The sequence below is a fragment of the Leucoraja erinacea genome, chromosome 5 (assembly GCF_028641065.1).
Source record: "Leucoraja erinacea ecotype New England chromosome 5, Leri_hhj_1, whole genome shotgun sequence".
Classification (NCBI taxonomy): domain Eukaryota; kingdom Metazoa; phylum Chordata; class Chondrichthyes; order Rajiformes; family Rajidae; genus Leucoraja; species Leucoraja erinaceus.
Genome location: NC_073381.1, coordinates 74,914,666 through 74,940,176, shown reverse-complemented (window position 1 = coordinate 74,940,176; position 25,511 = coordinate 74,914,666). Strand labels below are relative to the sequence as shown.

Here is a 25,511-nt window from a genome sequence, read left to right as displayed (position 1 = left end):
AGGACTTGGGCTCCTCCTCCGCCGAGTTGGGATATGGGTCTCCGTTGATGGTGCCCGGGGAGTTCATCCCGCCGGCACGGGGCCAGGTGGAGCAGCCTTCAGACAATCTGCGACGTCTTCGGCTGACGGTGGGCAAGCTGGCGCCGGTGCCCACGTCTCGTCACGGGTCCTTCCGTCCGCACTTTCCCTCTGCTCTGGAGGACTGCCAGTTCATCTTCCTTCGTAGGGATGCTCATCCGACACCTCTCCAGCGGCCGTACGAGGGTCCCTTCCGAGTCCTAGAGCATGGCTCGTCTACATTCATCCCGGACATGGGGGATCAGCATGAGAATGTTTCGGTTGCGCGGCTGAAGCCGGCGCATATTGACATTGATCGGCCGGTGCTGGTAGCGCGGCTCCGTAAGCGAGGGTGCCCTCCGTCTAGGATACCTCCTCCAGTGGCTACTCCGCTCCTGCACCTGTTGGTCAGTTGCCTGTTCCTGTGCCGGGCATGGTGTGCACCCTCCTGTCTGTTTTGTGCCTCGGGTTCTGGGGGGGGGGGGGGGGGGGGGGGGGTGGGGGGTGGGGAGGTCCTGTGGTGGTCCCTGGGGGTTAGGCCACTCCTTAGATCATCCCCCTCGGCTATTGAGTGACAGGGACGTTGGTCTGCCACTGGGTTTCCCGAGGTCCTGCTCGGGTGTGTGTGAACCAGAGAATCTTGTTCAGGTGCCTTTTGGCAAACTCCAAGTGAGCTATCATGTGGCTTTTACTGAGGAGTGGCTTCTGGCAGGCCACGCTACCATAATGGCTTGATTGGTGGAGTACTGCAGATATAGTTGTCCTTCAGGAAGTTTCTCTCATCTCCATAGAGGAACTCTGGAACTGTCAGAGTGACCATTGGGTTCTTGTCACCTCTCTGACCAAGGCCCTTCTCCCCCGATTGCTCAGTTTGGCCGGCTCTATGAAGAGAACGGATGGTTTCAAAGTTCTTCCATTTAAGAATGATGGAGGCCACTGTGCTCTTCTGGACCTACATTGCTGCAGAAATTGTTTTATACCCTTCCCCATATCTGTGTCTCAACACAATCCTGTCTCGGATGTCTACGGACAATTCCTTCGTCTTTATGGCTTGGTTTTTGCTCTGACATGCACTGTCAACTGTGGGACCCTATATAGACAGGTGTTTGCCTTTCCAAATCATGTACAATCAATTCAATTTACCACTGGTGGACTCCAATCAAGTTGTAGAAACATCTCAAGGATAATCAATGGAAACAGGATGCACCAAAGCTCAATTTTGAGTGTCATAGCAAAGGGTCTGCTTACGTAAATGTGATATTTCAGTTATTTATTTTAAATAGATTTCTAAACATGTTTTCGCTTTTTTTATTATGAGGTCCTGTGTATAGGTTGATGATAAAAAAAAATGAACTTACTCCATTATAGAATAAGGCTGTAACGTAACAAAATGTAGAAAAAGTGAAGAGGTCTGAATACTTTCAGAATGCACTGTATTGTGTGCAGTTTAGGTCTCCAAATTTGAGGAAGTATATTCTTGCTATTGAGGGAGTGCAGCGTAGGTTCACCGAGGTTAATTCCCGGGATGGCGGGACTGTCATATGTTGATAGAATGGAGCGGCTGGGCTTGTATACTGGAATTTAGACCGAGTGGGGATCTTATTGAAACATACATGATTATTAAAGGATTGGACACGCTAGAGGCAGGAAACATGTTCCCGTTGTTGGGGGAGTCAAGAACCAGGGGCCACACTTTAAGAATAAGGGGTAGGTCATTTAGAACTGAGATGAGAAAAAAGTCAAAGTCAAATTTATTCGTCACATGAACAGGAAGGTGCAGTGAAATTAATTTTCCAGCAGCGATACACTTAAGAAAAACACTCAATACACAATAGAATTTAACACAAACATCCACCACAGCATTCTTCACTGTGGTGGAAGGCAACAAAGTTCAGTCAGTCCTCCTACTTTGTTTATCCGTGGTCGGGGCCATGAACCCTCTGTAGTCGCCTCTACGGATGGCCAGATGTACAGGCCCTCTCGTCGGGATGATCCAAACTCAGACGTCGGGACGGTCAAACACACTCCATGGCTTGGAATGCCCGAATCGGCAATTTCCTGCCAGAGACCGCGGCTTCAGGATGTTATAGGCCGCAGGCCAGCTGACGGAGCTCTTTTCCGGTGATCCCCGGCAAGGGAACCCAGACTACACATGGGAAGTCTATGCCCTGCCCACGGCTAGAAGCTCCGCAGACCACAGCCCCATGATGCCAAAGTCACCAGACCAGCGATCGGAGCATTCCTCTCTGGCGACCCCCAGCAAGGGTTCGCCCGCTGCAGCTCTGGGCCCGACCTCAGTAAAGGCCGCTCCAATCCAAGCTGTTAGGCCGCGAGGGAGGCGACATGGAAAAAGTCGCCTCTCCGTCAAGGAGGGGACCAAAAGCGGTTTCCCCCTCCCCAACCCCCACACATGACACACCAAAACTAACATTTAGGCACACCAAATAAAACACAAGTCAAAATAACAAACACGCTGCTGGCGCGCAGCACCCGACCAACCGAGAAAACTTTTTCACCCAGAGTTATGAATCTGTGGAATTCTCTGCCTCAGAAGGCAGTGGAAGTCAATTCTCTGGATGCTTTCAAGAGAGTTACATAGAGCTCTTAAAGATAGCGGAGTCAGGGGATATGGGGAGAAGGCAGGAATGGGGTACTGATTGGGGATGATCAGCCATGGTCACAGTGAATGGTGGTGCTGGCTCAGGGCCGAATGGCCTACTCTTGCACCTTTTGTCCATTGTCAGTCCTACATAGGATCCCACCCTCCTGCCAATTGAAACTCACCCGTTCAGCACGAGCAATCATGCCTGCCAGGATATTGGTTCCCCTCCAGTTCAGCTGCAACCCATTCCTCTTCTACAGGTCCTGCCCCAGAAGAGATCCCAATGGTTTAAAAATCTGAACTTTATTGTGGTGGTTCAGGGGGTGGGGTTGCAACACAACAGGTGTGAGTACAAATGTCTTCAAGTACTACATTACTAAGACTGTTAGCTATGCTTTTAACTCTTTTACCCACGTAGCTAACACAACATCAAGGTCCCCCTTCTGCTTTGGATACATAAAGTAATGACTGCCCTGTAGTCATAGAGTGATAATGTGGAAACAAGCCCTTCGACCTAACTTGCCTACACCAGCCAAGTCCCAGCTACACTAGTCCCACCTGCCTGCGTTTGGTCCATATCCCTCCAAATCTGTCCTATCCATGTACCATGTATATGTACCTCAAGGCCATTCCCCCACAACATGAAATTTGGAAGTTTATGTTGACCATCAAAGACCCATTTATATGGCCAGCACAGTGGTAGAGTTTGCAGCGCTGGAGACACTTGTTTGATCCCAGCTGTACGGATTGTGTACATTCTCCCCGTGACCGTACGGGTTTTCTCCGAGGTCTTCGGTTTCCCCTCGCACTCCAAAGACGCACAGGTTTGTAGGTAGATTGGCTTGGTGAATGTAAAAAAAAAAAATTGTTGCTGGTGTGTGTGTGTGTGTAGGATATTGTTAATATGCAAGGATCGCTGGTCAGCGTAGACTCGGTGGGCCGAAGTGCCTGTATCCGCGCTGTATCTCTAAACTAAACAAACTAGTAATCCTATCGTGTATTAATTTATTTATTCTCCATACTTTTGTAACTCTCCCTAGATGAGGGCACAATTTACCAATTAGCCTACCAACCTGAACGTCTTTGGGATAACCATGGCACCCAGAGGAAATCCATGGGATTTCTCCCACAGGGAGAATGTGAAAAATCTGGAATTGAACCCCTCTGCTGCTGTGATGTAGCAGGTCTATGAGATGAACCATTCTGCCATCCATCTAGTTGTTTAAGATTATAATTGCTTATGTTCTACTCAATTAACTTCATGGCCTATAACTACTATTTTTTTTACAATCATTTAGATTTTAGGATGGTTCCTGACCTCAGTCTAATTTCAACCAGCAGTTCGCAACACTGTTCCCCATCATTTTCCTTAACTTTGTACTTTGGAGATACTGCGCAGAAACATGCCCTTTGGCCCACAGAGTCTGCGCCAACCAGGGACCACCCTGCACACGAGCACTATCCCACCCACTAGGGACAATTTACAATTTAACCTGAAGCCAATTAACCCACAAATCTGCATGTCTTTGGAGTGTGGGAGAAAACCAGTGCACCCGGAGAAAACCCATGCTGTCACGGGGAGAACGTACAAGCTCCGTACAGACAGCAACCGTGGTCAGGATCGAACCCGGTCTCTGGTGCTGCGATATAGCAATTCTACTGCTGTGCCACCCTCAACATTTAAAAGACAGCGCTGTGCCAGTGCAGAATGGAGCTCCTGGCGAGCGCTGCACTGCCTTGCTGGGCCAAGTCGCCGGTGTGGAGCCAACCAAGATCTGGCCCGTCTGCCAGCAGATCGCGAAGACACGCCACACGTGCAACGGGAGTTCCCGGGGAGCGCTGCAATCCGTAGATGGAGGAGCTGCCCAGAAAGTCCAGTTTGCACACCGGAGACAGAGGACCCACCCGCTAGGTCTGACTACGCCGGACACAAGGGCTGGCCCGGTATGCCCAACTCCCCCGCCGCTGCAGTGGACCCATGTCGCAGAGCAGAACCCGCCCAGTAGGCCAGACTAGCCTGCTGCGCATCGAGGACCACGTGGCCAGCATATATTAAAAAAATGTCAATAAAATCTCAGCCTGACGTCTGGAAAATTACACCATACATGAGAATCTACACAATATGTTTGAATTCCAGAGTGTTAATAAGTGACTAAACTATCTCCCCTGTTTGAGAAGTTAGCGCCCTATTTAATTTACATGTATGCAAACATATCTCTAAACAGAATAAAGAAAGCAGCCTGTGTTGCACCAGTGACAAGTTACACAAGGACACCAAATTGGGTGGACTGAAACAAAAGCAGTATTTAAGGAAGAGACAAGACAAATGTTTCATTAAGCAAATATTATTTGAGAAGCAGAGAACAAAATGACTAAATACAGCTACTCACAATAAAAAAAATCCCCATATTTTTCTTCAAATACAAGATGTTCATTTTCTAAACTGTGCTTTTATGTCATACATCAACTAGCCATGCAGTTATCAATATCTAAAAAATACTGATATATAATAGATAGTTAATAGCCAACAATTAAGGCAGACATTTCACACATCGTACCCTTCAAAACTAAAAGGTTTTGAATTCTGGTTTACCAAGACTATACAATCAACATTAGAATTCAATTAAAGGCTAACATCAGACCCCAAAAAAAAAAAAAAAATCAAAAGATGAGTTAAGAACAGGAGATGGAAAATCCAGTTGTATAATTCCAGGGAATTAATTTCAATTCCTGTGCTGCGACATATTTAAACGTGTTCCTATGGAAAAAAAGAAAAAATGAATGCAAAATTGTATTAAAACCCTCATTTATCAAAAGAATCTAAGTCGCTGTTGAATTTGAAATAATCTATTTGCAAAAGTTTAATTATTTCTTTGATTTTATTCTCTACATTTAAGTTTTTCACTGTTAACCTAAGAAATTATTTTTTCAAAAAGCTATTGACCCTGTAGTTTAAGTATCATTAGTGCTCACACATTAAAACTGCCTGCCAGCATCTTCCTACAACATTCTTAGAATAATATGCACATATTTTAAATACATTTTCATCATAATTGCACATTAGTGCAGAAATATTTATTGTTACATTTTCTTTAAACTGGTTTTTAAAAATCACAAAATAGATTGGAGCACATTCTCAATTTTTATGCAAATTTGAGTTATGAAAACCAGTTTATTCAGAACTCAAGACAAATTGTTGTGCATTCAATGTTTTGCTACTGGTATGGTTGTGTAACTAATTATTGAAATGAGTATCAGACAACAATTTGAACTGAATCAGCTATGTTTATATTTTTACAATAAACATTTTGATAAATGATTAATCTCTACACGACTGATTAAAATAATCGTGTAAATTCGTTTAACACGGTTGTAACTAGTCAAGAACAAATTATGCCAAAATCAAGAGAACACTAATGTAAAAACAAAGCAGTCATACTCATTTTTATTGCAAAGGAAGTAAAGTGCTTTCTGTTGTTGATTATGTCAATTTGACAACAGAAATTGTATGGCACTGCATTTATTGTAATTAAATAATCAATGAAAGCATAATTCAAAATAAAATTGCTTTATCTTAAACTACCATTATTAGAAAGGGGTATTTGTAGTTTAAAAATAAACCAAATGTATAACAACTTTTAAACATGTTTAAGAAAGAACTGCAGATGCTGGAAAAATCGAAGGTAGACAAAAATGCTGGAGAAACTCAGCGGGTGAGGCAGCATCTATGGAGCGAAGGAATAGGTGTTACATATTCCTTCGCTCCATAGATGCTGCCTCACCCACTGAGTTCCTCCAGCATTTTTGTCTACCTACAACTTTTAAACATGTAACTCCATTTTTATGCTGAGGTCGATGGTTTGTTATTTTAGGTCTTACAATATTCTCCAGGATGAATTGCTTTATTCAAACAATGGACAAGGTAAATAAGGTTGATTCAATATTTGAAAGTAACATTTATTTCTAAGATACTGCAAATGGTTTTCAAATATTTTCCAGCAAAGAAGGAAATTTCACATTTTATTGAGTTATTCTTCATTAAACTAAAACTGGATTTAGCAACCAAATTCAAAAATAAACCCCTAGTATTCTCCCTTTTTGTTGTATCCAGCAAATCTCACAGTAAAACACCATGTATAGATGTTAGAATGACATAAAGTGCTGGAGTAACTGGAGCTAGAGTAGGTCAGGCAGCATTCCTGGAGAACATGGATAGGTGATGTTTTGAGTCGGGGGCCTCCTCGGGGTCAGTCTGAGAGAATCAGGTGCAGAGTGAACATCTTTCTGACTCTATATGGTCAAATAACCTACCAATGCCTGTCCAACCACACACAATTAAAACTCAGGGCAATGAACTGCACATGCACTAGCACTTATGCAACTCATCCTGAAGAGTCAGTAGAGATGCAAAGGGTGAAGGAAATGGATAGGACAGGTTTGGAGGGATATGGACCAAATGCTGGCAGGTGGGACTAGTGTATCTGGGACAACTTGGGCCAAAGGGCCTGTTTCCACACTGTATCACTCTATGACTCTTTGAAAAGGGTTAATGTTTAGACCATATCCCTCAATCATTTATTTCAGCGACAAAGTAAACACATGCATTTATTAAAAACTGAATTTTTCAGAACAAAACCGCAGGAAAGATAATTAAGCAAACTTAATTCTTGAGGTGATATTGGAGAACTTTGTTAATGCAAATGATACTCAATAACTCGAGTTAACAGTTCAATACTAAATGTTGTTAACATAGCTTGTTAATTGTGCTACCACTCATCATTTAGAAAAAGGAGACAATTCAAATGTAACTTTTCCAGTTCATTTCTTTATCAATTTTTTGCAAATCTATTTTTTTTTAAATGTATACACGTTCTAAAGTCTAAAGGAATGTAAAATAGATGCCTAAGCTTGCAATAGCAAAGCTCTGCATGATAATATCTAGATCAGGGCTGTCAAATGTAGTACTGCATTTTTCCCCCCAGTACTAACGAGAGTATTTCCTAAAATATTGAAAAAATTGAGAAACCTATTGAACTTGTGATATAACTGTTGCTTCCTATCCATCTTTTGAGGCAATTCAAAAATTGGGACTGTGAAAGAGGCTACTTGAGACTGAAACTAGAGTGAGATGGAGTTGCAGCCCAGAAGTACCCAGGTAATTAAGAGCTGTGGCAGTGATAATGTGGGAGAGCTGCTTTTGGGAACAAGTAACAGTACTTGAATAAATGAGAAACAAGAACATAAAGTGCTACAATACATTGAACACTAGGATGCAGAAGGATCAGTTTTGTTTAGAGATACAGCATGGAAACAGGCCCTTCGGCCCACCGTGTCCATGCCGACCCATACAGTAGATATATCCTACACACTAAGGACAATTTACAGAAATCTTTGGATTTCCACCAATCTTTCCACAAACATGCACAAGAAGCGACAAGACAGACCATTGTATGCAGATGCCGAGAAGCGTGTTCAACTCTGGCTGAACAACTTCTAATCTTGTGTGTGGACGATAAAAAGACCCATTTAAATTGATCCACTGTTATTTATGACAGCCAATCAGTTAATGTAACAAAAAAGTAGGATCATTATAATACTAGAATCTAACAAGCTAAAAAATTGGTAATTAACTTATTTTACATTCTTGCTGAAAAGAGGCAAAATGCATGTCAATTGTTACCAATGCGTATGAACAATATTGTTAGTTTTGATCCATGGCAATGTGCATGGGGTGTTGTATAGAGGACACTATATAACTATGTTTAGCAACCCCAACTTAATTAATATTAAAAATAAACTCAAAATAACATTGCTTACATTAATTTCACTGATTAATATCCCTGCCTTACTAACCTCATTCCCTGTACGATTAGATACTGTGGGTAAGCCAACAACTTGTATGAATAATTCTTATTTCCACATTTATTCAGGGTTCCGATTTCATTTTCACATCATTTACATGACATCCTTGACAAATGTTAATTCGCAAGGTTGCTCAATTAAAAGTTTACCACTGTTGCTGGCACTTCATACAACCATCAGTATTTGGTCAGCATAAAAATAAATATCCCAAAAAGCAGTTAGAATCAACTGTATATAGTGCGGCATGGCTATCCAATCATTGTGATACTCTGCACAAGTTCAAATTGACCTTAAATGAGCATCTGACCATTTTGAAATAATACAAATATGGAATATTTTAAACTGGCAAAAAGTCAAAAATTGATGAGATAATATATTGGATTTTTGAAATTATGCTGTTTTTGGAAACAAATTGTTACCAATTTTCAGAGTTTAAAGAAACATCATGCAAACATTTGCCCAAAGGATATGAATACAATTATGTTTCTGCTGACAGCATGAACAGCTTGCAGTATTTACTCATACATAGCCTTAAAATCACTGCCTGCAGATTCTTAACTGAATTCACGTATCTGACTGTTGAATTGCATTCATATGCGTTATGAAATGAACCAACAAAAGATTATGCACTATTACTTTTATATAGCATGATCTTTGATGAATACAAATCCATTTATCAGTGAAATTTTCAATTCTTGGCCTAGTTACCAGCTTAAGCACTTTAATGAAATAGACTGTTCTCATTCAAATGGTTAGACCTCTGACACTGCTGACCATAAACAACTACTACGGTTACTGTCTTCCTGGGGTGATGCGTTGGACTACCTCTCTTCCCAACAGTAGGTGATTGTGCAAAGGGAAATTTACAACAAAAATATGCTTGTCTAAATATCTTTAAACACAAATCTTAGAAAATCCAAGCATTAATCCAGCTCTCATCAAAAGATATACCTTTTCCTCTTTGTGTCTCTCCTTTCTCTCCTCTTCATCTTCTATTCCTCCATTTTCTTCCTCCTTTTCATCGCTTCCCTGATATTTGTCATGTGTCCACTTTGGACTGCTGCTCGATTTTTTGAAAATAAATCGCCCACGTCCTCTTGGAAAAGTACCTCGCCCCCTTCCCCTTTTGGCCCAGTAATCCACCCCATCATCTCTGTCATCATGCTACCATGAAGAGAGAAAAGAACAGGAAATACTTCACCAGTTTATCAGGTTATGTCTTTTCTGCTGGAATTCCCCAAAATTACAATTTACTCATACAGATAAGAAAAGGCACATGCAAGCCACCATTAAAAATACCAAAAGTACCAAATACTGTAATAATCTAAACTAAATCTTAAAATATGCACCAGAACCTGCCACTTGTTTTACATATGCATCTGAATAGCAAATGGAAACACTAAGCAGAAGGTTGCAGATGAGCACATTTAGCTGTCAGGATAGTTCAGGATAAAATCAGGATTACCATAAATATACGAACAGACTTCCTGCAACATGTATAAACAAAGCATTGAAAATTCAGAGACCATCAGTAAGTTCAAGTAATAGAGGGAATCTACGTTCTAGTTTGCATGATTAGAATATTTAAGAGCCCCGCTGTAGCTAAAGCCAAGAATATGGTCTCACCAGAAAGAACAGAGAATTTTAGCCATCCTGGAACCATGCCTTATTTGATGATCCATGCATTATAGCAGCAACATTGATGCTGGTGAATAGTTTTCTTAAATGTTTGCATTACATAATTTAAATCTTTTTTATCACAATCTGCTTTAATATATTATAATTCTGAACTGGCATTTCAAGTCTTTTATCTTAATAATGTGCAGTGTCTCTCAATGACTGAATAAAAATATAATGGAAATGAATGGGGGCTGTTAAAAACAGATTTATAATATTCATTAAGGAGGAATGCTAACAAATGCCACTTACACAATAAATCATTAGCTAAATGTGAGAAAGTGTATATTTATGTGCATTAATTGTAGTGGGATTGTTTGAGGGAGGGAGAGAAAACAGCAAAGTCTGAAGAGCAGGCAATGCCAATACCCACCAAGAAGTATTTCTTGCTCTTTGGAGTATATTCAGGATCCCACTCTTCTTCCTTGGGTCGTTTTTGAAAATTTGGATTTGTAGTACTGGTGGAAACAGTATTCAAACCAGAGAAAGTTCCTCTGGCTCTCCCTCTGCCACCTTTTATTCGGAACTGCTAAATGTTCAAAGCACATAATCTGTTAGATATTTCATGAATAGCATTTCCTGCAATTATTTCAGTGAGAAATTAAATGGGTTGGTGGAAGGATAAAGAGCAACTAAGTAAAATGTTGCCAAAATATGTTTTTTTTTTTAATACTCCAGTAAACTTCTAATGTTAACATCCTCATGTGCTATTTGAATCATTCATCTGTATCTTGCCATTCAAAATATACAATAGAAAGCATGTTACTAAAATGCCTATTTGATTTATATTTACGTGTTAAATTTAATGGTTTGTTAATCCTAAAAATTATTATTTTTAAAGAGATAATGACATGGTCCAAATAGATTAACAAAGTACACCAACGATTCAAAATATTCTATGCCAATAATTTGCAGATTGCTGTTCACTTCATAAACTAGAGAAGGAACGTATATTTTGCAACCAACCATAAAGAAAGTGAAATTTACAACTTACTCTCTTGCTTCAATTTTGGTTATTGTGGAATAAAGTTCATTTGTATAGCAATGTTTCTAAGGAAGGAAGTTGTTAGTGGAAACAAATGGAATTACACAGTCTCCTAATACAGAGTGGTATATTGTCATTCTTAATCAATTTTACATCTTGCACATTAGAGTAAAAATAAATTAATCTCCAGAAACTCAAACATCTTCAGCAAGTTGGCAAATAGCTATAGTCTTTGTCATTTTATCAAAACTAAAAGACTATGCAAATAAATGTATGTTCTTATCCAAATGCTGTACATGAACTTGCCATCCTAAACTCTCATTTCCTCTCAGGAACCTCTTTTGAGGCCCATCTCCCTGATGTTGCAAGTGGGCATCTGTATTATCTGCTTCAGAAAATAAACCATATCCTGGTTCGAAGGAAACCAAATCATGATGAATTGTACAAAGTCAAAAATCAGCCAATTTTTAATTTCCAATGGCTAATAATTGCCTGACTCACTGGTTAGCTCAATGGGAGTTAAAATATAAAAGAACATTGGAATTGTCTTGTTCAGTTGTCAAATGAAACAAAGTGGAAACCACATGGTAAATTGAAAGTATCAAGTATTAATTAATTTGTTCAACATCAAAATTACAGCACCACATTGCACTTACAAAGTTTCCTCTGGATCTTCCTCGCCCTTGAAAAACTGCACCATCTGTGTGTCCTTGGAACGATTTAAAACCACTTGATCCCTCATCCCTTTCTTTTCTGACTTCTCGGTCCTCTTGGGGTTCAGGTGAAGGTGAAGATGGTGAGGAGCAACTGGAATGATCCCGATCTTTATTTCTATACTTGCTGAAGGAAACAATATTTATAAAAATTACTAATGCACACCAAAGACCACACACTCAGTATCAGACACTGGTCCTTTGGTAACAACAGCAAATAATATGACCAACTATTCAAGATAGAGAAGCCAATTGAAAGTCCTATTTGCCCTTTACCATCTTAGCCCGCGGCTGGCACCCGGGCCAACGAAGTCCGCGGCTCGGGCCTGGGTCGGCGCCACGAAAGCGTCCAGAGGGCTCCACAGTGATAGTGGAGAGGTCTGAGCAGTGGTCCATGTGGGCAATTGACGAGGACGGACCACGTGGGAGTGAGGACGCTGCCACTGGGGGAAGGATCAAAGGAGGACCCGGCATTGGGGGACCGCCGTGAGGGAGGTGGGAGAACAATGTAGGAACCGCCGTGAGGGAGGGGGGGGAGGAACAAAGGGGGACCTAGTGCAGGATACTTTGTAAGCGCCATTTATGTGGCGATTATTTGCACACCTTGGGTATGCAAGCAAAGAATTTCACCGTGGCTGTCACGTGACAATAAAGTATTCATTCATTACTACTTGACTAGATTGGTAGGAGTGTTGACATTTAGTACAGTTCCACATAAATATTCAGACAAGAAATTTAGAACAATCATGCTTTCAAGTGACCTCCATGTTTGAGTTAATTTGCCATTATCAAAGTTTGCAGACTATTCTGATTTTGTTTGTACTGAAAGGTCTGCTTTTGAAAATTAAATCCTCGTTATGGCAAATATCCTTGCCACTGACTAATGTTAAAAGTCCATACTAAAGCTTCATGTGCAAATAAACTTCAGGTTCCTGGGTGTCCATATTTCTGAAGATCTGGCCTGGACCCAGTACATTGATGGAATTGTCACAAAAGCCCATTAATGACCCCACTTCTTTAAAAGATTGAGGAGATTCAGTATGTCAATGAATACTCACTTGAACTACTACAGGTGCACAGTAGAGAGCATATTGACGGGTTGCATCATGGCCTAGTTCGGCAACTCGAACGCCCAGGAATGAAGAAGATTGTAAAAGTGGTGAAACTGCCCAGTTCATCACAGGTACTGACCTCCCCACCATTGATGGGATCTACTGGAGTTGCTAGCTCAAAAAGGCAGCCAATATCACCAGAGACCTACACCATCATTTCACTCTCACCATCGGAAAGAAATTACAGGAGTCTGAAAACTGTAACATCCAGGTTCAGGGACAGATTATTTCCTACATCTATCAAGCTATTAAAAACTACAACGTCCAATAAAGCGCTGAACTACGTAGACTTGGTAGCATTATTTTGTCTTTGCACTATTACTTGTTTTAAAAAAAAATAATATTGTGGTGTTTACAGAGTACTATATTTACATAATATATAGGAAGGAACTGCAGATGCAGTTCTGAAGAAGGGTCTCGACCCAAAATGTCACCCATTCCTCCTCCTCTCCAGAGATGTTGCCTGCCCCACTGAGTTATTTCAGGTTTTTGTCTCTACTATGTTTACATACAGTGCCCTCCATAATGTTTGAGACAAAGATCCATCATTCATTTATTTGCCACAATTTGAGATTTGCAACAGAAAAAAAATCACATATGGTTAAAGTGCACATTGTGAGTCTATTAAAGGGCATTTTTATACATTTTGGTTTCACCATGTAGAAATTACAACGGTGTTTATACATAGTCTCCCCATTTCAGGGCACCATAATGTTTGGGACACTGCAATGTCATGTAAATGAAAGTAGTCATGTTTAGTATTTTGTTGCATATCCTTTGCATGCAATGACTGCCTGAAGTCTGTGATTCATGGACATCACCAGTTGCTGGTTGATTTTTCTGGTGATGCCTGTTTAGCAGCCATCGTTAGCTGTTGCTTGTTTTGGGGGCTGGTCCCCTTCAGTTTTTCTCTTCAGCATATAAAAGGCTCTAATCACATGCAATTTTTTTCTATTACAAATCTCAAATTGTGGAGTACAGAGGCAAATAAATAAATGATGGGTCTTTATCCCAAACATTATGGAGGGCACTGTATGTGTAGTGCTGTTCCTGCAACTAAGAATTGCATTATTCAGTTTCCAGACATATGACAATAAAACACACTTAACTCTTTTGACCAGAATTAAAAGTTTAAAAGGACAATCTCACCTTCCCTCCTTGAAGGATTTGAAATCTTTGTACTCTTTTTGGTCTTTCCCTGATTTTTCTAACGGAGGTTTCTTTGATGTACTGGATTCTCGCGAACCTTCACGTTCTTTACTTTTCTCTTTTCTACGTCGATCAATATCATGGCGCAGGTCAGCTGCATCACATTTCAATTTTTTTTCTGCCTGATTATTTTGTGGGGGGGAAAAGCACTGAATCCATAAGCAATGATTAATAGAAACCTTTAATATGCCCCAAATTAGAATGGCACCAACATTTAAATTCTTTAAAATAATTACTTTATATATACAGTATTAATACAAAAGGTAACTAAATTAAACAGATGAGACACTACGAGAGAAAAATGCAATAGGATACCAATTGGAATTCTCTAATAATAAAGAATTTGAAATAGTAAAAATGGGGTGAACAGAAGCTATGAAGCAATGATACACATTTGAAGTTTATATTGAAATTGAAATTAGGATAAATAAACTACATTAATCATTTCACATTCACCTTTCATACAGAAAGAAACATGTTGAACAATTAACAAATGTCCAAAATGAATGCAAAGCTATACAAAATTATATGGCTAAATGCTTTTGAAAAGATTGAAGTGCTGATGCCTACACAAATACACAAGCAAATGCCAGAAAACCAGAATCCTACTAGACCGAGACGCGGAAAATTCTGTAGCCACCGGCTGCACTCACGAGGTGGCATCATACAATGCAATCATGGATTGGGTGGACTAGAAACATGACTTGCTTTGCTAGAGGGGGGTGCCAAGAACAAAGGGGGGGGCTTTCTAGAGCGCTAGTATGGGCTGAAGGGACTGGTTTCCAGAGGGCTAGTATGGACATTGTGGGCCGAATGGATTCTTGGGCTGGAGGCATTTACTCAAGCCTGTTGTGCTGGCAGCTCATTCACTCACGGCTACTCCTTGAAATTCCATTTCAAGCAGGGTGCAAGGCCACCAAATTCAAGTGCAGTTTCTTACCATTTCAAGCAGGGTGCAAGGCCACCAAATTCAAATGCAGTTTCATACCATTTCAAGCAGGGTGCAAGGCCACTAAAGACAGCGAGTCGTGACCTCTCCCTCCTCCATCTTGCAGAGACTGAGCCACTCCCACACTTCTGGGTTTTATAGACCCTCCCCCCACCATCTACCAGAAGGGGCGTGGCCTTCATGGCGTGATTGACAGGAGAGAATCTCAACATATTTTAAACACTAATAACCTTTATTTTTCATCGATGGGAAAAACCTTCGGCACCCGATGAGCAGCGGGGGGACTCTGAGTAAGATGGCCAAAAATCACAGCCGTACGTGGTAGCGTTTTTTTCTAAAATCAATATAACGCGCAAACAGGAAGTGGTCAAGATTAGACTTTTAATTACATAGAAGGCAAGGCAACTTTAATTAGGCAAGGCAACTTTAATTAGACAAGGCAACTTTAATCAGGCAACACAGCTTAGCATTTCCAAACCAAAGGCAACACAGCTTTAGCATTTCCAAACCAAAGGCAATACAGGTTTAGCATTATAAACTATATTTTCAAACCACATTAAGGGCACTGACAAGTCAGTAAAGCCACTCACAGTTTAGTAGACATGTGTTCAGCATTATTCACAGCTCAGACTGAGAGACGTGACCCTCTCGCTCCCCCATCTTGCAGAGACTGACTGAGACACTCAACACTTCCGGGTTTTATAGTCCCTCCGGAAGGGGTGTGGCCTTCAGGAGAGAGAATCTCAGCATTTTTTACACACTATTAACTCTTTTATTTTTTACTGATGGGAGTCCTACGCAGACTCGGAGTAAGATGGCCAAAAATCACAGCCGTAAATGGCAGCGTTTTTTCTAAAATCAATATACAGAACACCAGGAAGTGGTCAAGATCAGACTTTTAGTAATATAGATATCCATGTTTGCTAATAGCATGAACTTGAAGGTAGTGTGGGCGGTGAAGAGGACAAATAAGTAATTTATTTATGCAGAGTGTGGAAAATCTTTGAAATTCTCTTATGTGCTGTGGAGGCTCAGATACTGAACATGTTTAGGGAAATACATCAATGGATTATTGGATATTAATAAAATTGAGGGATATTGTTCTATGCATGCGGAATGTTGGCAAATCTCACTTGGCCAGTGTTGTTCATTCCCATATGCCTGGAAGTGGGAGCTTTAAGAGAAATCAAACTTTTTTTTCCCACAAAATTATTTGTGATTCTAAAATTAACTGATGGAGCCTCTAACCACAAAGTATACGCAGGTTGAACTGTTCATAAACTTTTTTTAAAACTTTTTTAATTTACTGACTTTTTCTTTTTCCAACAATTCTTAACCAGAATATTTTATTAAAAAATGCAAATAAATATATAAATGATGGAGTCTTGCTTATAAATTGAAAACTTGTAAATGAAACGGTCACCTTTCGGTTCTCTTCCTTGGAGCTCATATCTCCCTCTGTCATGCGAGTATGCTTTCGTAGAGAGCTGGGAGAAATATCAATTCTCCTGAAAGTCAACAATAACATTGTGTGAATTCTCAATGCCGGAGCAAAGACTGAGCTGCATTCTTCCTATCATTTCCACCCTTACCAACAACATGCAATCGCTTCTTCAGGTTGAGATTGCCATTGGAGTAAAGTGCTATTTTTTTTATAAATAAATTACTTTTTAAAAACAAAATCTTTTGGAACAATTTGTTCTAAAAGGATAAGCATGAAAAGTTGTACCTGTGGATTTCGGGGCTTTTCGGCCTGGTGCCATGATCTTCTGATGTCTTCTGATACAATGTAAAGCGCTCATTTAGGGTCATCCCCGTTGACTTGAAATAGTGCTCTGTTGAGTTTAGAGAAGAAATTGTACTCAGTTAGCTCAATTTCATATTCGGCACAATATTTTTGAGATATCTGTTACACACACCAAAACCTGGCAAATGCAAAAGATCAGTGGAATCATGCAGTAAATGTTATCGCTGCAAGTTTACTTTCTTAGCTGTATATGTTAGACTCATTGTGGTAATCTGTACCACGGACATATATATTAAGCAAACAATTTTCACAATATAATGTATAACAGCACAAATAGTTCCAACTGCCTTTAACTCAATAGCTGCATTACACAAAAGAAAGAATGCAGCATTTTGATTTTACAGTGAACAGACCATTATTTACAATGCAAGTTTTTTTTCTCTATTGCCTCACCCATATAGTATACTACTTTGAGAATTGAGATGCAATTCAAAACCACTGTTGAAAACCTATCTTGGATCTGGATGATTTATCATGTGCACTAACTTTTCAAAAACAAAAAATATATTCCACTCCCAGGTGACTTTTCAAGCTAGCAATGCCAATGCTAATTTTATTTTGATCAACAATATATCCTTTTCTCAACATGACAAAAAATGCAACTGTTTCAAATTTGGCTATGGAATTAAAAAAAACTGGTTAATAAAATCACAAGTACAATATCTATGGGAAAACTTACCGCCTTAAATCCAGAAACTGCCTCACAACCAACCATAAACACTTCAATGGGTCACTACAACAGTAGTGCCTCGATCATAATTCCATGAAACCCAACAAGGAGTGCAGAGGAATTTTGTTGTTAGCAATTCAGTTATAAGCCTTTTTTCCAGGAAGACAGAAGCTTCAACTTTGCCTGTGTTTTTTGCTTTCAACCGTTATTATATTTTTTAACATGGGACTTGGCATTTCAATACATGAACACATCCCAGGATTGCCATGACCTATTTGCAATGAAAAAGAAAACATCACTGGGCTTTTAGCTCAGCACAAAAGTTGTACCTGTTACAGTGTATTGGTGTACTAACATTATTATGTATTTGATTTTTATAACTGTTTCACTAGAAAATGATCAAGTTGACTAAAGACTGGTGGACTTAAAGTGCTAAAGGATCAATTTCAAGTACATTTGTAATATTGGTTAAAATAGGGGGCGGGGCAAGTTTTCTCTGCATTTCTGTAGGTTTATGTCAAGCATGATGTTCAAAAACAGCAAAATGATAGAAAGCATATTATATACGATTATATTGTACATGCAGGGAAGGAGCATATCAAATTACATTGGTTTCAAAGCAGTGTAATGTTAAAGATTCCTCAGAACATATGCTATTGTTTATGAAATATTTTCTCTAATTGAATCAATGTTCCAGTTATTCACAAACAGAAAAATAAAACAAAAAAAATCCAACAGTTATTTACAGATAGCTGATAGTTAGGTTTGATAAGCTGCAGCTAGAGGAAAAAAACAAAACATTTTTTTTCTCCTACATCTCACCTCCATTTTCAAAGTTGGTGTTATTGGTTAATAACCTTTACAGGATGATTTATCTTAATGAGCACGTGTGTGTCAAAATTGGGGATGTTTCTAAATGCCTAAAGAAAGTACCTTCTGGCTACCAAAAAAAATGTTTGTTCTTTCTGAACCACAAGAAAATTAGACTCTCATACCAAAGTGGCTTAAAAAAACATTTAAAGCCATGCAGGCTAGGTCAATGCAAGTTCTTGCTTAATCTACCAAGAAGATATATTTTATATTTTCTCCTGTAATACTAGTTGAAGCTAATTAATTGCTCAATGGTATACTATTGTAATTATTCAATCTCTATGAACAGCAATCCCTTTGATAAAGAAAATGACATTCCAATGTGCAAAAATTAATATTGATGTTCCTCTATTCATATTTTCAATTTCTTACCTGAATTTGTTTTATGCCACAGGGTAAACAAAAAAAATTCCCAGTGAACTAAAATTGCTTGCTGTACTTTACCTTAAAGCTCATTTTTAAACAAATTGAATGCCATTTTACTGAAATCTATCAGTTTAAAAAAAAGTTTATATATTGAGATATTAATTCCTCAGTATTCCAACTGCATATGCATGAAGTAACAACTAAATCTACAAACCACAACTAGTGATTAAGAAAAATTTAAATAGTGAGGTCACTTCAATTCACAGTGCATTTATATACTGGCAAGCTGAAAAAAGGATTGTGCCCAGATTATCAATTAAAAGCAAATGCATTAAAAAAATTATTTATCGTCATTACGAAATTGATGTTTTAGTTTAGGATTTTATACCTACGTAGTTCCACCTACCATGGTCCAATTCAATTGTGATTTGTGAAATGTTGGCTGGAGGTTCAAATTTGTGTCACCAATAATGACATAAATTTGTTCAGACACCTACATTAGAGGTGAGCATTTATACAAACATTAAAAAAAAAACTTCAGGTATTCTCAGTAATCTGAAGCACCACATTCCATTTATTACACAATTCATGGTCTTAAGCATAATTTGAGCATTTCAATCGCTAGCTTTGGGCCATGGAGACAAGTGTCATACAGTATGGAAATAGGCCCTTTGGCCCAACTCGCCCATGCTGGCCAAGATGCCCCATCTACACTAGCCCAACCTGACTGCATTTGGTTCATATCCCTCTAAACCTTCCTTATCCATGTACCTGTCCTAATGTCTTTTAAATGTTGTTATATAGAATGTTAAGTGCAACATTATAAAGAATACATTATAAATTGGTTTTACAGATAAATCCTAGTATTATTAAAAATTGCTTAATGCATATTCAATGAGAAATCATCTATCAAATACCTTACAATCACCAATTGTAAAAAAGAATCACAGTTTACAGTTGTAATAAATATTGTAATGTCCATACTGTGTTTAATGCCATGTAGAACATCACATTTTGGAAGAAGCATTATGTGTAGCTGGTTAAATTCTGTTCCAATGATGTAAATGATAGTTTACAAATGTAAAGGTTTTATCCTACAATCTTTACAACAATGTAAGTGAAAACAGCAATTTACATTGTGTGCAGCTAAAGCACTCAATATGAATACTCTTTTTACCATTGGCAAGGAACCAAAGACAGTGTCGTTACGAATTGCTTCACTAATAAAACTAATAACAGAAGCCACTGAAAATTTTACTAATAACTGCCGATAATACTTCAGAAATATACTAACGTGTACTCGTACATATGGGAATTCAATTTTTTTTACTCCACCAAGATGGAAATTCCATCTCGTTTATTTAGATAGTTCTTTGAAATAATGCACAATTTTGTTATGGTAGGAAATGGAATGAAACAACATTGTGTCATTTAAAAAAAAAGAAACAACTAATAATTCTGAATTGCTGAACAATTCCATTTGGCAGCCACGAAGCAAGCATAACTTTATATGAAATGTCAATACATTTCAAAACAAATCAGGCAGAATCCTGAATTTGCAGTACTTTTGTAAAAGCTATCACTGAATTTTGGAGTTATTATATTAAACACAAAGATCCACTGGCTATTGACAACCAAAACAGAGTCAGCATCCTTTCTGCCCCCCACATTCTGCAACTACCAGCACACCCCCTACACCTTGCTTCCAGAAGACACTAACCCATGTTAGTGGGTTATTTTATCGATAATGGTAAATTAGTCCTTCAGTGGTAAGGATACAAGGACAAAATTTTACATTTCAATTCCAATGAACCACAATACATAGATGATACCATTTAAAGAAAATATTCCATGTGCTATGTCTCAATAATAAAATCTCCGATCTTCTCAGCAGCAAACAAAATTAGATGCAAAGTAATGTGCATTCTGCAGTTTCTACTCGTCATATTAAAATGATCTAAGTAATCAAGCATCAACCATAATTTACCCATCTTCTGAAATTTTGAGATTTTCCCCATCTAGTCATTGCCCTTCAGTTATTTGGATTAAAACAGAATTTAAAACAGAAAAGTATAGTAACTATAAGTCAAAGCAGTTTATCTGACATAAATATTCTCAATGAAATTAGTTATTGTAATAACATACATACACCAATATTATATTTAGCAGTTATATAATTTCAAATACTTTGAAATGTTATCTTCTTCCAAATTTTGTCTGGCACATCAGGGAACTTCAAATCAATAGTTTCACTTTCACATAAAGTACATATTTCCAATATAAGCCACCTTCCTGGAAAAAAATGAGGAAACTGAAAAAGTACAGCCTACAAGTACAGCTAATTAGAAGTCAATTAAAAAATAATTTATTCCAAAGTTTTAAAAAATCAAATTATTTCAAACCGGTGTATAGCCAAAATGTTGATAAAATTTATTTTCAACAGTGTGCCACTGAAACAGAGTTTTAGACTTTCTGTTAATCAAACTAAATGATGTGATGATAGATGTACCTGTAAAATGACACCATGCCGAGAGCTTTGTTTTGTCTAAATTGTTAATACTAGTTTACAAGCATCACATTACAGAGAACATAACAGCTTTGCTGTGCAGTTATGATGAAAAGTGGAGAGAAATGAAGAATCTGGGATTTACATGGAACCCAGATTAGTGACTAGTTGACTGAAAGCATTTCTCTCCAAATGGAATTGTCATGTAGCCACTGTGCACATCAGAATCCCAGAAGTCATAAATAAACATAACTTTTTAAAAATGATATTGAAGAATAAATGCTGCAGAGGCAAAAGGTAGAATGCCAACTAGTTTTGAAAATAAATCATGTGTTTGATCAGACTTCTGACCACATTTATCCTTAAATCAGTAATCAAAGTAATTCTCTATTCATTTGATTACTTAAATCAATATTAAGGGAGTCATATCTAGCTTCTCAAAATGTCAGCATTTATACAAAACTAACCAGGGAAGTGTTTGAAACACATTTTACTTCAAAAGCGGGCTCTCTTCTGTAACACAATGTTCTTCTCATCTGACTCAGTCATTACCTTCATTTTCAAAGAAACAATGTATTATCTACATCCCAATTTTGAAATCCCAATACTGTTATTCCAACAATTTTACAATTCAAGATTATTATATGTTACTTACAAAAATGTTATGCAGCCTTAAATCTTTGTAGAGAAATTTGCTAAATATTACCCCTCTCACAATGCTTATTTTGAATTCAGAAAGCCAGCTATGACAAAAAATTAAAATACAAAATAGAATTCCTTTTGTTGAGACAATGCAGTACTATTTTTCTCAATTTAAAATAGGAAAGTCTAATTCAGAAAGCACAAATGGTCAAGATTGTTCAATGGTGCAAGAGTTCTAAACAGTATGTAGCTAACAGCGATGGGATTAGTATTTTGCTATGGCTATCTAAACATTCCTCAACAGAAGGATGCTGCCAGAAATCCTTGTGTATTTTACCCAATCAGATGGCATTAAACCTGGGTATGACAGTTACCTCATATAGAATAACCGACCAGCATTTACTTTATATCTTTCTATATGATGAAAAGAGTCTAGACCCAAGGAGTTTTTTCTGACTTGAAACATTACGAGTGTAAAAAAGGAATTACCCCAATACTAATTAAAAGTTATTGATCTGAAAACATTATTTTTTGTTTCATATCCCATAGGCTTTGTTTAATCAAGTATTTTCAGCATTTTCTCTTTCTTCCCATAGGATCTGTCTAAATATCCAAATTATGTTGCTTTTGAAAAACGAAGAAAGGATTTGTGGGTGAGAAGTGAATTGCAAAGAGATTATTCCTTAACTGATAATTCTCAACAATAGTAAAAGCTTGCAATTTATTCATGACCATCAAATTAGTTCACTCAATATAGCAAATATTAAGTTATAATTTTATTTCCATTCCTCCTACCTTCAAGGAAAACAATGTTTCAGACCAAAATAAATGACTGTTCATATGACGCCAGTGCCAGGAGCTAAGATTGCCTTTCAGGAAATAAAGTTACATACATACACCTTTTTCTAAACGGAACAGTATCAAAAATAAACAAAAAGTTAACAATTTAAATCTAATTACTTTAATTTTAAGCTGATGCAAGAAATATTTTGAAAAATATTAAAATGCTTCTAGCATGTTGAATGATGTTTCTATCCAGATACCAACATACCTTTAACATGATGAACCAGGGTCACAATATGGTGAATAAATGATTCTGAAGAACTTCGGCAAAACTGAGGCAACTTAAGATGATCAAAGATAGAATGGAATCCTTGCTCTTTCGTGCTGGAATGGACAAGAGCACTGGAAAGCTGTCTTTCAGTTGTCACAGAACTTCCGGGTCTGCAAAGGAAAAAAAAAAACTATTCTATTGAATTTGCTGTGTGCCGTTTTTGGATGCGGAAGTACGTAGGTACCAATGTATATTCCTGATCACTGAAGTAGTTTCTGAGCAGGCATAGAAGTCTTGTCTTTTGAGCAGATATTCATAAGGTAATTTAGCAAAAAGCACTCAAATTGTTATTATATAAAACTTTTTCGCTAATGTCCTTCAGTAAGTGAACCAATCACCTCCAAGCTGATATGATCTATTCAAGATTTGGTCATGCTACAAAAGGTGACTTTTAATGCCTCCAAGACAACTAGGCAAAATCCACAAGTTATCTTTTACTACGGTTTCCCACATTTCATAGACAAAACAAAAATCTTTGTTTTACCCAGAGTAATAATGAGAATGATTAAAATCATGCTCTACATTTCCTAATTAAAAAAGGCAGCTGGAAAATATCTCCAATTTAACTCCGAGGTCGTGGAGTATGGGAGGTGGAGTGAGAAAGAGGGAATGATATAAATGAAAATGAAGTAGAAATTGAGTAATAATTTGGGCCTTAATTTGTAAATTGGACAACTTCCATAATGGAGTTAGGTTACTGCTGTGCCTATATTTTCATATTCATTGTGAAGTTTCTCTTTGTTGCAGCATGCAGAGTTCTTCAAAAATTCTTACCTGCACCCTCTGTGACCTGAAACAGAACTTACTTCTTTATCAATGGTGCTTTCATTATTACGTGCGAATTGCAAACGCACAGTGAAATTATTTTCTTACAAACAGTCCAGTAGAGTATTACCATACATCCATTATTACTTCTCCAGTCTCATTGTCCAATTTTCCCACTGATCTTAGCTATCCCTCGTCCTTTCTATTCATCAACAGTTTAAGTTTGAGTTTAATTTATTGTCACGTGTATTGAGGTTCAATGAAAAGCTTTTGTTTCGGGCACCAGCTGTTTGATTTTATATTGCATTCTCTCAAAATATTCTCTCTCCTTATTGGCCTTTAAGTCTCTTGCTTCTGGTTCCTGAAAAAGGTTTTCTGATCTGCCACTAGCATTTGCCACTTTGTATTTTGATTTAATATTTTATTTGACCTATTTTGTTAATCACACATTGGATCTGACATACACCATGACGAAGTGCTTCAAGAGGCTGGTCACAATGCACAGTAACTCCAGCCTTCCAGACATCCTAGATCCATTGTAGTTTAACAATGCAGTGCAACTGTTGCAATAGGTCCACGGCAGACACCAGCTCCCTGGCTGTACACTCATCACTGGAACATGTGGATATCAACGGCACTTACGTCAGCCTCCTATTTATTGATGAAAGCTCCATCTTGAACACCATAAACCATCCAAACCTATCGGCAAACTCCTGGAACAAGGATTCAGCCACTGGAGCTTTGAGTTGCTGACCCAGACCTCAATCAGTGAGGATAGATGACAAAATAACCTCCACAACAATTCTCAACTGTACACCATAAGGATGCATTCTCAGCCCCATACAATACTGCCTATATACTCATGACTGTGTGGCAGATTCTGCTCTAACTCCATTTACAAGTTTGCAGATACTACTGTAATGAGTCAGATCCTGAACAATGACGAGAGAGAGAGAGGGAGTACAGGAAGGAGATAGAGGGCTTAATATCAAGAGTACAAACCTCTACCTCAGTGTCACCAGGATGAAGGAGCTAGTTATTAACTTCACAAAGCAAGGTGAAGTATATGCATCAATCAGCATTTATGGTGCTGAAGTGGCGATGGTCAAAAGCTTCATGTTCCTAGGCATAAATATCAGCAACAATCTGTCCCGGATCATCCACATTGACGTTAGAAAGCACATCATGCCGCTACTTCCTCAGAACACTAAGGGAGTTTGATACGTCACCAATGACTCTCAACTTCTACAGCTGCACTAGAGAAAGCATACTATCAGGATGCATCACAGGTTGTTTTGGCAGCAGCTCTGCCCAAGACCACAAGAAATTGCAGAGAATTGTGGATGCAGCCAAGTCCATCACACAGACCAACCACCACAGACTCCATCTCTCCATCTACACCTGACACTGCCTTGGGATCGTAGCTAAAATAATTAATGCCCCGTCCCACTTAGGAAACCTGAACGGAAACCTCTGGAGACTTTGCGCCCCACCCAAGGTTTCCGTGCGGTTCCCGGAGGTTGCAGATAGTGGAAGCAGGTAGGGAGACCGACAAAAAATTCCGGGAACCGCACGGAAACCTTGGGTGGGGCGCAAAGTCTCCAG

At 38.5% G+C, this 25,511-nt stretch overlaps 1 protein-coding gene across 4 annotated transcripts in view; it reads right to left on the bottom strand.

Moving 5' to 3' along the window:
• Positions 1–4,988: 4,988 nt before the first annotated feature.
• LOC129697418 (bcl-2-associated transcription factor 1-like) overlaps positions 4,989–25,511 on the bottom strand; it is a 43,490-nt gene continuing 22,967 nt past the window's right edge. For 2 of the 4 annotated variants that reach the window (XM_055635939.1, XM_055635940.1), the window contains 9 exons: positions 23,079–23,251; positions 21,067–21,171; positions 16,896–17,001; positions 16,590–16,674; positions 14,158–14,339; positions 11,840–12,023; positions 10,572–10,727; positions 9,473–9,685; positions 4,989–5,417 (listed from right to left, as the gene is read on the bottom strand). In XM_055635939.1, the coding sequence (XP_055491914.1) occupies positions 5,406–5,417; positions 9,473–9,685; positions 10,572–10,727; positions 11,840–12,023; positions 14,158–14,339; positions 16,590–16,674; positions 16,896–17,001; positions 21,067–21,171; positions 23,079–23,251 (1,216 nt within the window). In that variant the 3' untranslated portion in view covers positions 4,989–5,405. The remainder of the gene's footprint in view (positions 5,418–9,472; positions 9,686–10,571; positions 10,728–11,839; positions 12,024–14,157; positions 14,340–16,589; positions 16,675–16,895; positions 17,002–21,066; positions 21,172–23,078; positions 23,252–25,511) is intronic. The other 2 variants (XM_055635942.1, XM_055635941.1) reach the window with 2 other exon arrangements.